We start from the raw sequence: 12,674 nt of genomic DNA, 5'->3' as shown, positions 1-12,674 counted from the left end.
ATTCAGGGTCCTCGTTTCTGGAGCCGAAACCCGGAGCCGAAACCCGGAGCCTCCCCCCCCGCGGGGCCTCGCCTCCCCCTCCGGGCCCGGCCCCGGCCCCTCAGCGATTAGGGCCGGGATCTCGCCGCCTCTCTCCCCCCCCAGCCTCGAGGCCGGCCCGAACAAAGCAGCGACCCCCGGGGGAGCGGCTTTAGGGACAGGGAGCTCCTCAGCTCGCTGCCCGGCACCGGGACGAAGGCACCGAGGGGGCAGAGCCGGCCCCGCGGGGAGCCCGGCCCGGCCCCGGTCCGCCCCCCCCCCCCCCCCCCCCGTACCTGATATGGCGGCGGCGGCTCCTGATCCGGCTCAGCCCCGTCCCCGTAGCTGGCCCTGTCCGACTGCGACTCGTGGAGCAGCGAGATGTCATCCGACGTGGGGGACTTGAGGCAGTTCCCCATCTTCCACCCCCTCCCACCCCCCGGCCCTCGGGAGCGGGGCTTCCCCTCCGCCTTCTCCGCCGGACCCCGCCGCCGGCGGCTGGGTGCCCTCAGCCTCCCCGCCGCAGCGCGCAGCCCGCAGCCGCCCCGCCGGGGAGGCTCATGCCAGCCCCGGCCCTAAGCGGCTTAGCGGCAGCCCGGCCGCCCTCCCTCCTTCCCCCGCACGCTCCGCAGCCGCCCCGACCCCCGGCTGGGCAGGGCAGGGCACGGCAGGGCTCGGCTCCCAGCCCCGGGGGGCCCCGGGAGCTGGGGGGCAGCGGGGGCTGAGCTGGGGTCCGCCCGCCGCCCGCCCCGCGGCAGCCCGGCGCTGTTGTGCTTCCTGGTCACCAGCTCGCTGCGCACTGGGCTTTGTCGCACGGCCCGCCCCGGCTCCTCCTCTCACTCCGCCCCGCCGGGCCGAGATGGCAGCCACAAGGCCCGGTTCTGTCCCCGAGCCCCGCCGGGAGCACGGCCCGGCCCCGGCGGGATGAGGCGAGGCCGAGCTGGGGAGGGCTCCGGCCCGGCTACCGCCTGCGGGGTTGGGGCTTCTGCCCTCCCCCAAAATGGAGGGTGCCGCCGTGCTCCACCTCCCGGGGCTCTGTGTGTGTTGTGTTTGCTTTCCGGGCGGCCAGGGAGGAAAAGGCCGCCCAGGCACCGTGAGGGGACAGCGGGGTGCCCGTCCTGGGCTTCTCCGGTGCAAGGCTGGAGGCTCAAGGGCCCGCCCCGGCCCCGGGTTCCTCAGGAGAGGTCCCCCGAAGATGGTGGCCTTTGTGCTGAGCGCCTGGAGTTGCTGGGAGGGCACGGGTTTAGAGCCCACAACTCCAAGTGTAGAAAGAAAAGCAAAAGGCATTCTGTTACTTCTGTGTCTCTGTGGTGGTGTTTTTTTGTGTTTCATCACCTTTTATGTGATGAGCAAGTATTAAGTATTAACCGCACATTTAACTCCTGTACTAAGAAAACACACAAACAAAAACACCTTTTGGATATAAATACCTGCAGACTCCAAGAGAGTAAATGCCCCCTCACGCTAACACAGACCAATGTAGAGGGGAAACTTTTTTCATTTACAGGACAACCCTTCAAATGTTCCCAGCTTTGTCAGTCCCAATGAGCAGCCATCTTAGGTCAAAGTATCTATAAACCAGTTGACCACAATGAAGTATTTGGCTCTACAACATTTACTTTAACATTCAAGAGGTCCTGTGGTGGCTGAAGAACTTGGAGCAGTGTTTCTGATGATTGTCTATGTGAGCTCCTCCGTGAAGATTTCCCTTCATTACCGTTCAGAAGTTTTGTTTAGCTGCTTACCACTGGATAACCTAAACACCTTCAGTGTAAAAGCTACAGCAATTGAGAAGTTATTACTGATGTTTATGGCGTTCAAAATGGTTTTAGACCTTTCTAAGAAACTAAGACTAGAAATGTTGCTGGAGACATAAGCATTGCTTGTGATAGAAAGGCTTTGCAATGGCCTGATGTAACTAATAATGACTGCTGTCATGATGCGGTCATTTGGGTGTTTATCATAAGAGTGAGTTCACTTGGTTTAATAGGAGAATTAGGAAGGCAAACAGTAGTTAGAGAGGAGCCGTTGCCTAACCCAAGAATGGTTTCAAGGTGAAAGCAATGTCAGAGCTGCCACTGCCAGAAACTTATACTGGATTTCCAGCCCTATTACAGAGATCGTCAGTTGTGCTGGGGCAACATCAGAAACAAGATTACTGGCAGCTAGGAAGGTGTCTGTTCACTGCCACTTCACACCTTACTCTTTCTGTGGAGCCCTTGTAGTCGCTGTGGCTGCATCCCCAGTGTGCCTTGCATTCCTGATCCTGCACAGTGGAGAGGTCCCGTGGGGTCCCACAGAGCAGGTGTTGCCTGTATTTCCCTTGAGCCAGATCTCCAAAAGAACTATCACTAACTGCTACGCCCAATTAAAACTTGCACCTAAGTAGGTACAGGATACCCTGAACTTGGGCTCCATTTAAGGAGGAGACTTGTCAAATGGCAAAAGAGGTCTGCTTTTTATGACAGACTCACAGAGACCAAAGAGGAAGCAAAAGTTCACGTTTGGCCTTGCAACACGAACAGCTCTGCACCTGTGAGAGCTTTGAACAACGAAGAACAACTACCAGCCACTGCTGAGTTCTTTGAAGCGGAGGTGGTTTAAGCCACTTGTTTTTCTGTGCCATTTACTCCTGTTACGTCAGGTAAGTGGTTAATAATGGCTTTGCACCACCAGGTCACAAGTTGAAAAGTGGTCCAGGAGACGAAGAATGGGAAAACTCTTCTGTTTATGAATGCAGAAGCGTTGTCATTTCATATACATATGCCTGCTGTGGTGTGACTGTCAGGCTACTAGTTTTTCTACCACGTTTTCTTGCAGTATGGGGACAAGAAAGCAGTCAAAGAGTTTTTCGAGGTAGAAGGTGATTGTCCTTAGTGCTCAGTAACCATTTGACGGGAGCCTCTCTTTAGGGAACCCATGACCTGTTTTCACTGTTTCTGGGTATTAAGTTACAAAAAAAAAACAACAAAAAAAAAAAAACAGATCTGGCAGGCTTCCCTCTGTGTGCTTTCTGTAGATAACTATTTTTAAGTACACAGGCTACTTAGAAGGATCTGGTTTTGTGGGAATAGACACAGAAGTGACCCTTGTTCATACAGAATGGTAGAGGTGACTATAGACCAAATAGGTTTTGCACCCAAACAAATCATTTAGGAGCTGTTCATGCTGTTCGTGTTCCACACAGAATTGGAAGCTCACAAGTAGGTTTTATATTGTCTATTTTTTCTGAGAAGATTTACAAGTACATTGGCCCTGTTCCTGCAGAACTGTAAGGCAATTAAACCAATGGCTGCAGTTCTGTTTTTTACTTCCTCCCATAGTTTGGGGAACAAGTAACTATCGGACTGGATACCGTAGTCTTAAAATGATCTCACAGATACAAGGAAGAGACATATATTAATTTAGGGCAGCACAGATATTGCTGGTAGAAAAGATGAACGCAAATATGAACATTTATATCAGACTGATACTAATACGGAACTGGTAACCTATGTCCATGAACTTCTTCTTACCTGTAAACTTTTAAACTACTGGCTCTAATCAGTTGTCAAAGTGGAAGTCTGGAAGTCTTAGTCTTGCCAGTATACACGATTAATATTCTGATAAATTTTAGCATGGCAATGTCATACACAGGTCTGTGCTGACCACTTCAGTCTATTTGTCAGCTACAGTCTTCTAAGTGAAATGTATTTTTAAAAGGAAAATTGAAATTCATGCAAAATATTTTTAAAGGATTCAAACAACTAAATGTTTGTTTTATTTTAGTATTAGGGTTTTAGTATTAGGGGAGATGAGTTAGATGACACTGTATTCTTAAGACTTGTACAAGCTCACCAGAGATTATGAGCTATTTTGTCAAAAAATCTCTAAAATTCTTTTGGAGTTAAAAATCTAAAAAACATTGAAGACCTTACGAGTCTTTCTTCTTAAGAGTTTTTCTGCAAAACTGACGACATCATAATTTGCCTAATTTAGAGGCAAAAAACCCTCTGGTGACTTCATTTTACATGACCCATTGCTGTGTTATTTTTGGGCAACGATTTATATGTTTAATGCGTCATGCTCAACAAAAATTTTTGAAAGACCTTTTGTGTCCTCAGCAAGAAATACATTATTTGATTACTTTTTTTCCATCAGCCTTATCTTCCCAGCATTTATCATTTCTTATTATGTCTTATCTTTCTTCTGGATAAGAATCATATACAGAAGCCTAGTTAAGTTAAGTTCTGAGTAAAATTTTTCCATGCCATGGTACCCGAAGTTTCACAGATAGCACTGTTTGCTCAGGCAATGTTGGTGAATAGACAAGTTATTTTAGAACCTTTTCCTGGAAAAAAAAGGCCTTGTATACCTTTGGAGAATAGAAATAAATTACATTCTGCTGTTATGCATGTGAATCTTACTGTGGGAATGGACTAATCAATGAATTCATTCGCTTGGTTTTAAAGAACATGGCATTTCTAAACTGAACTATTGTTTTCAGTTTTGTTGACACTTTAGTAGAACCATAGGCATTTCTCGGTATACATTATATTTGTATATTGTTTTCCAAGAGAGACTGAATTGCAGCAAAATAATGCAATTACAAAACTAATATATGTCCCTTAAGTCCATTTTTAATGCAGTATTTTGCTCATGTTTCTAAAAATAACTTAACCTTCTGCTTAAATTATCACAAATACTGCTTATCTCAATTTAAGCTAAGTCCTGGTAGGGCTGTGTTTTCCATTACTGGCATAAGTATGTTGCCTTCCATAATACCTGTTGTCCCCAAATCTGAAATGTTTTATCACCAAGGAATGTAATACTCCTTGTTCTGGGGCACCTACACTGTATGTCACAAAGAAGAATACAGACATGTATTTTGGCATTAGAAAACAAAATAAAATGCAAAAATTAACCACAAAAACAACCAAAGCAATCATCACACAAAAGCAACCTCTTCAAACAAGTCCCCTGTCACCGAGCTTCATGGTAAATTTTGTGTAGGAGTCAATTTTCCTTTTTCTCAGTGTAACACATATTACCACAGGTTCAACTTCAAGAGTGATCAGAGACCTAGAAAACATGATCTAAGAGGAGAGGCTGAAAGAACTGGGGTTGTTTAGTCTAAAGGAAAGGAAAGTGTTAGGAAAAGTGATAATGATCTTCAAAAATGTAAAATGTTTTTTCAGTGAGAAGGAATAAATTGTTCTTCCTATTCAGGGGATCTAGGGCAAGAGGTAATGGATGTAGAGATTTAAGGTAGACATTAAGAAATTATTTCAGACTGCAAAGGCAGTTTAGCGCTGGAAATTATTACCTGGGAATCTCACTTCCTGAACGTTTTGAAAAGCAGGTTAGGCCAAACGTTTCAGGAATGGCTTTAGATGAAGTAGGTTATATACAGATAATTTCAAGAGGTTTCAGATTATTTTATATTTTGTCATTTGTCTCAGGTGATTTGCACCAGATGTTTTATTGCTATGTTATTTTAATTTCCATTCTGCCCTATATCGCCAGAAAATGCCAGTACGAAAGCATGACAGTAGATGACAAAATTGGAGTAGAACGAGTCATGAAGTTCCCAAAAGCAAAATATTACGGGATCACAGTCACTGCAGGGTGACTGTTCTGTTCGAACGGGGGTGTGAGGCACCGATACCGCTGTGACAGGCCTCAGGAGGTTTGGTACTGGGCTGGCATTCAACGCGTAGTGGATGGTCAGTAACAGAAAATCTCTTTTGAATCTCAATTTAATTGAAGTGTTGGCCTTTCTTCACTATTTGCTGTGTGTAAATACTTTCTGAGTTGGCAAGCAGCAAGCTCTATCCAGAGATTGCTAATGGCCAGCGTGCTAGTCATCAGGTACCATCACTGTGGGTTCAGCAATATTCTGCCCACGATGTGGGGAAAAGATGGATATTTGGAGTAGCAGGTCCATAGCCAAAATTACCTCAACTAATGAAGAGTAATGCTGTTTGATATGATGTTGTTTCATCTGAAGTTGACTTTTATCTTGGAGACTTTATGTTCCTTATGAAGCTTTCAATGGTCAGGTGGTATCCAAAATTTCTTTTTGAAACAGTATTGGGACTTTTGTCAGCTGAGTAGAATGTGCCTTCTGCTGCTTAACTTAATGCACCTCTTGTTCACATTATTGTAATTCTTCAAGTTTCTTCAATTTACACCATTTTTGCTGTGGCCTAAAATGTCCGTAGATAGCTTACCGTAGATAGCTATAGGTCTTCTGCAATAACAGAGTGATTAAATGACACGTGGAAAGATTCCTGAGAACCTCTGTAGTGCATCCTTCTGATACACAAATCTGTCCCAAGGTCATCTATGGCTTTATCATTTCTTGTTTCTGAAAATTGTTTCCAGATACTGAATGACTTCTGTCGGTACTGTGTCCTAATCCCTTACAATTAAAAACAAAAACAAAACAAACAAACAAAGAAACAAAACACAACTGAAATCTAAGATTGCTACAGGTTAAACTATTACATATTCTGTCTGCATTGTAGCAGTGATTCTAGGTATCTGAAGACTGTTACCATGCTTTTTTATTTCAATCTTTCCCTATAGATCATGATTTCTAAATCTCCTATTCTTTATGTTCTCCTACGGACTCTTTCTTTGGTCTAGTTTTTCAGTAAGCATGACATCCAAAGCTGGTCAGAGCACTCCAGTTAAAACCTGAGCATTGAATAGAGAGAGCATTATTTAGTAAGTGCAAAAATGCCATTTATCAAACTTAGTGCACTTCCTTTCATAATATAATGTAATCGACTTCAGTTTGAGGTGCACTGTCACTCTTTATCCTTTTCAGTGTAATTCCTGCCTCCTCAGATCTTCTTATTTTCTATTTCTCCAGATGGTTATTCTGAAGGGTACTATTTGGCACTTCTGTTGCAGCTTTGGTCTGTGATGACTTATCTAGCTGAAGTGCAGAAGACAAGTTACTGAAACTGAACAGAAGGAATGTGAGCAGAAATCACTGAAGACTTCCTACAGAAAGTATTAGGTGATTGTGAGTGACTGCCTCTGGCACTGGGGAGGACTTAATCTTTGGAAAATTAACTTCACCATCTGGTCAGAAGTGTTTCCTCTTCTTAACATTCAATTTTACTTTTGGAATAGTCCTTTCTGCATGTGTGTGTACCCTCCTCTTGGAGGGAGAGCAGGCTGGAAATATGAACCAGAGTTTGGTTTTGCATGCACAAATACTTCTGTTGTTTGTCTCAATACTGTGCTTCCTGCAAAAATCTCTAGCAACTGCATCATGCAGAAAACAGGAATGATTATAAAGGAAATTTTCATGATTTCTCTAGTTCTATGAAAAGGGATATGAGAGGATGGCTGTACAGTCCCGGTTAGTCTGTCCTGCTTTTAGTGGTGTGGAGATTCCTCTAGAACATGAAAATCTCAGTTGTTTAAGGTTACTTACCTGACAACAGAGGAGGGAGGATCCTAGGACTTGTTTTTTAGCAGAACTAATCACATACTGATTAAATAAACACTTCACACAAGTGAAACAAGACAGCAAAAGGTAATGTAAGTCTGTTCCTGTTTTTGTTTGTTTGTTTGTTTTTGGTTTTGTTTTTAATTGTGTATAGGAATAAATTATTTTTCTTCTCATTTATTTTGAAGTGCCTGTCTACAGCTAGTTTTGTAACAACAAATTTTTACCCTCTCTCACTTTAGTTTATAGAAATTACAAACTCTACAGAGTGACTTCCTCTAACTTGTGTTGGAAGTGTTATCATCTTAACAGCAGCATCCTATATGTTAGAGTACATATTGACTATGTTCCATTGTCCCAGAACAACATACACTTCATTTGGTGTTTTGGACTGCATACGTTTCCATAAAAGCTCATGTAGAAGTAAATCACCATACAGAAGCTCTGAAGGACATAGGATGATTGTCACGGTGGATGTAGTGCTGCTGAGCCATTAGCTGTACACCAGCATAATGCAAAGGTTAAGGAAAAGGTGACATCACTTGCTGCTGTTTTGATTTATTGACGGAATGTTTTTACCCATGAAATTGGAAGTGGGGGCACAAATTTAAATCCTGTGCCAGAATTTGAAAGCATGGTCTAAAGTGTTCCGGTCAAATGTGATACCATTCATAGGTTCTGCATCAGAATCTTAAATTTGGACACAGATCCTCGTTGTAGAAGCCCCATCTTGTGGACAACTGTGGTGGTTTTACCCAGCTGGGCTGCTGAGCTCCACCACAACCACTCTCTCACTCCTCCTCCTCAAAGGGAAAGGAGGACAAAATACAATGGAAAGGGCTCAAGGGTTGATAAAAGGACAAGGAGATCACTCAACAATTATTGTCACGGGCTAAACAGACTCAGCATAGGGCGATTAATGTAATTTATTACCTTCTACTAACAAGCTAGAGTGGTGAGAAACTAAAGACAAACTGAAAACAACTTCTCCCCATCCACTCTCTTCTTTGTCTTCCCCCTGAGCAGCACAGGAGAATGGAATGGGGGCTGCAGTCCCAAACTGCTCCAGCACGGGTACCCCATGGGCAGCAGCTCCCCCCAACCCCCTGCTCCTGCGGGGACTCTCCATGGGCCGCAGCCTCCTCCAGGCCACATCCACCTGCTCCACCAGGGGCTCCTCCACCCATGGGGGGGCTGCAGCGTGGAGATCTGCTCCACGTGGGACCCATGGGCTGCAGGGGGACAGCCTGCTCCACCAGGGGCCTCTCCACAGGCCGCAGGGGAACTGCTGCTGCGTGCCTGGAGCACCTTGTGCTCTCCTCCTGCTCTGACCTTGGGGGTCTGCAGGGCTGCTTCTCACTCCTTGTTCTTCCAGCTGCTGTGTAGCAGTAGGTTTTTCCATTTCTTAAATCAAAGAGGCACAAACAACATCGCTTATTGGCCTGGCTGTGGCCAGCAGTGGGTCCCTTTGGAGCAGGCTGAAACTGGTCCTTACCTAGCATGGGGCAACTCCTGGACTCTTCTCACAGAGGCCACCCCTGTAGCCCTCTGCTATGCAAATCTTGCCATATAAATGCAATACAACAACCAGGCAGTGACTGAGGATATTTTGGAAGTCTTTGAAACATACAAACGTCATTCATGTGTAGAAATCAATATATGTTTGCTTTTCAAAGACTGTTTCAACTGGTAAGAAATAGTGAATTACAGAGAGAAGATAGATAGGGATGGAGACAAGAACATTGTCTCCATCTGCTAAATCACTAATAAGCATGAATCTGGCCTTGAATTCCCCAAATGGTTTTCTGTAGCATTTGTGTAGTACAAATGAGTCTTCAGGTGATACAATTGTGTAAGAGCAGAAAAATATTCTTGGAAAAAATTGTTCAGACAGAAAGAATAGCAAAGTATGCATGGAAATTGAATCTGGAAACTGTGGGAGTATCCTTAAAGAGATGCTTGTTTTCAGCACAAAGTAATGGAAATGGGCTAGCAACTCAGACTTGATGAGCCAACATACTTGGTAGGAAGACTATTAGGAAGGTGAAAAGAACATGAAAACAAGCCTGTCATATACATGTAAACTATTTTCAGATGTAACTGTGGCTAATATACCATGCTATATATATGCATAGTATATTCTATTACACAGAATAAATTATGTATGTAATTAGAGTATAGTTTTGTCATTTTGGAGAAGGTAGGTTCTTATATGATAGTTTTCCATTTAATAATAATAAAGACTAATAAAATAGCCAGAAAGCATAGTGACATCTAGAGAAAGTTTGGCAGAAGTGCCTCCATGCTAAAACATCTATAGTTCCATGCTTTACTTCTTAGATTGGTATGTGACAGACTTATTCTCCATGCACAAAAGAATAATGTGTTGAGTAACATAACCTCTTGAGAAACAAGCATAGTGAATATGAGGAAATGATCTTTTATTTTAAGATTTTAGAATCATCCCAGTAGGAGTTTTGAATGGGGACAGTAGAAAAGAGCTGCTCTTCACTGCATTTACAGGTTAGGAGCAGTAATTCGCTATGTGCCTGTGTCAAAACTACACGTTAAAAGACACCCTACATTTCTAACATGTCAAAGTGAGTGTAAATCTGCCACTTTACAGTTCAGTTTAAAATAACTATTAATTTCATGTTGAATCTAAACTGAAAAGTTAGGTTTTCATTCATTAGACCAAGAATTTCATAATAACACAACTTGTTCCTAACATAAACAGATTTTAAAAAGTGACTGTGCTTAATAAATTGACTGATAAAACTGTAAACAAACACTACTGACAAATTATAAAGAAAACTTCATGGAAATGCCCATGATTTAAAAACACATTTATTGATTTTGAGGAATTCCTGACTGACCCTTTTTGTTTCTCATAACAACCCAAAGCCTTTTTTGAGTTCTACATTTTGGTGAGGGGCATCTTGAGGAATCATCCAAGCCAGGGCAAAAACTTTGTGAAAAATGCACGGTTTCAATTTTGATCTCAGGCTGCTCCTTAAAGACAGGAATATTAGGACTTCAGGAATATACAGAACTAAAATTGTTGTCTGAAAGCAAATTCTGCTGGAAACCAGCAAGTGCAATAAAAACAAAAATCCTTCTTAGCGTGGAGTGAAGCCACAGAAGGAGTACAGGGTGTTTTTCTTCCTCAAGAGACTGAAAGGGAACAGCAGATGCCAGTTCACCCCTCCCAAGAAGAGCATTTGAAGTAGGAACACCTACTTATAATTCTGTGCACTTAAATAATGAAGCACGAACAATTCAGCAAGAGAAGTACAGACAGATATTAGTATGCATGCAATCTAGAGATGAAGCTGTAGCTCAGGAAAAATGAGTATGTAAAGCATGTAATAAAAGGGGTTTGGAAAGCAGGAGTTTATTCAAGGATGTTCAGGAGGGAATGGCTGTTCAGAATCTCTGCTCCAACAAGTAAATTCATTGTAGTTCAGGGTAAGGACAACCACTGGCATAAAACACAGACTATTACCTTATTCTAGGGAAAAGGCTCTTGAGAAATCCAATGTTGATAAAAGAAGAAGTCTTAGGAGGAGTAAAAGACAAGGGCAAGCATTCAGTGATACTTTTCATTTTAAATTTTATTAGAAATTATAATTGCTTCTTTATGCCTATGTAAGAAGGAAGGAAATTAATGATGTGGCTCCATCAAGACACTAAAGAGTAAACTGTTGTACATTTCCCAGCTAGTATGATCAGCTGCAGTGTATCATAAACAGGAGGTTAATTACTGGAAGTTGCAGAGTAATGTGCATTTCTTGTTGTACTAACAGATTTTATCAAGAAAATACAGCAGGATTGTAAACGCAAAGAAGTGTAAATTGGGAGAAATATACTGGCAGAAGGGACGTGTATAGAATTAATTTGAAAGGGAATTAAGAGGAGTGATTTGTGAATTATTACTTCTTGAAGATGGGTATAATGATCCATAAATTAATGCAGATGTAGATCTTATTAAAATAAAGGAAGTAAATCTTCATCCTTATCTCTTTATTTTACCACACACATTTCTGTGAATGTTTTATTTGGTTCCCTCTAGCCATTCTACTGTTTTTAATCTTAGCATATTAAATTTTTATTGATATATGATGTGATGTGGTGTGGTGTGTTGGTATGTTACCACAAATTAGATGTATGCAGTTGAACTCTGAGCTCTTGTGTTCATAATCTATGAAAGTATTCTATTAATTCTGTGTCTGCAGTGACCTTTCAGTTCCAATTTTTGTATGTAATTTTAGCATAGTACTTTACATCTGATTTTCAACAATGTCGGTTTTTGCAGCTGGGTGACTTAAGAGTTGTTTCAAGCATTCGATTGCCATTTCTGTTTGATTCTTGTTTGCTGCCTGTCATACACTTTTTTTTTTTTTTAAACCAAATTATTAACATTTTATCAATAGTTTTATTTAACGTATTAATGTATATATTCTTATATTCTTGAAAAGAGTAATAAATAGACCATTAATCTTTTCTTAAAGTTCTTTTTAAAAAGGAGTTTCAGCCTGTCAGTCACAATTTCAGAACACACTTCTGGTTTGACAAGATTTCAAGTCATGTGTTTGGATGAAGTAAGGCACTTAAACCTTATCTTTTAATAGGTGGCAAGTTAAAATACCAACTCAATCAGAGTTTTGTTATAGGGTAAGTAGGTGTTATGTGTCTTATGTTTCTTTTTCAACATGTTGAGGGGCAGAAATGGAGAGGAAAAGGAAGAGGGAGGGGAAATTCATACCTGTAAGGTAAAAATTCCAGAAGATAACCTTCATAGGAGTATGGATCAACAGTATAAAATGTCTTAGTAATTTAAAAAACTGCACTGAAACCACAGATACTTTAGCTGACAAGTCTACCTTGTAATATGTCCAGCATTCTGGAAAAAGGCGAATATACTGTCCATATTGCACATGGACAAGACTTAGCTTAAGCAAGGAAGGTATCATTTAAAATTAATGTCTCATGCGGAGCTCCAAGGAACTGAGGTAAGGGACTGTTGTATGGCTCAGTGCTGTGTTGCTGGGCATTGAAAGGATTGCCTTCCGCAGGGAACCCTGGTACTGATTAACCAGAATATGAGAAGGGATTTTCCTTTAGCTTCTGAAGGCAAATATTTTAGAGGAGGAGAATCTTATGTATCTGCAAACAGAAATGGTTATGTCGTCAGAACTCTGGAGAAGTG

The 12,674-nt window shown here is 42.2% G+C and overlaps 1 protein-coding gene across 1 annotated transcript in view; it reads right to left on the bottom strand.

Moving 5' to 3' along the window:
- The window catches only part of RNF11 (ring finger protein 11), a 30,446-nt gene extending 29,711 nt beyond the window's left edge, over positions 1–735 (bottom strand). The window contains exon 1 of the mRNA XM_084528400.1: positions 315–735. Within this exon, the coding sequence (XP_084384526.1) occupies positions 315–437 (123 nt within the window). The 5' untranslated portion in view covers positions 438–735. The remainder of the gene's footprint in view (positions 1–314) is intronic.
- Between the last annotated feature and the right edge of the window lie 11,939 nt (positions 736–12,674).

This window comes from Aythya ferina (assembly GCF_964211825.1).
Source record: "Aythya ferina genome assembly, chromosome: 8".
Lineage (NCBI taxonomy): Eukaryota > Metazoa > Chordata > Aves > Anseriformes > Anatidae > Aythya > Aythya ferina.
This window is presented reverse-complemented; position numbering and strand designations above follow the sequence as displayed.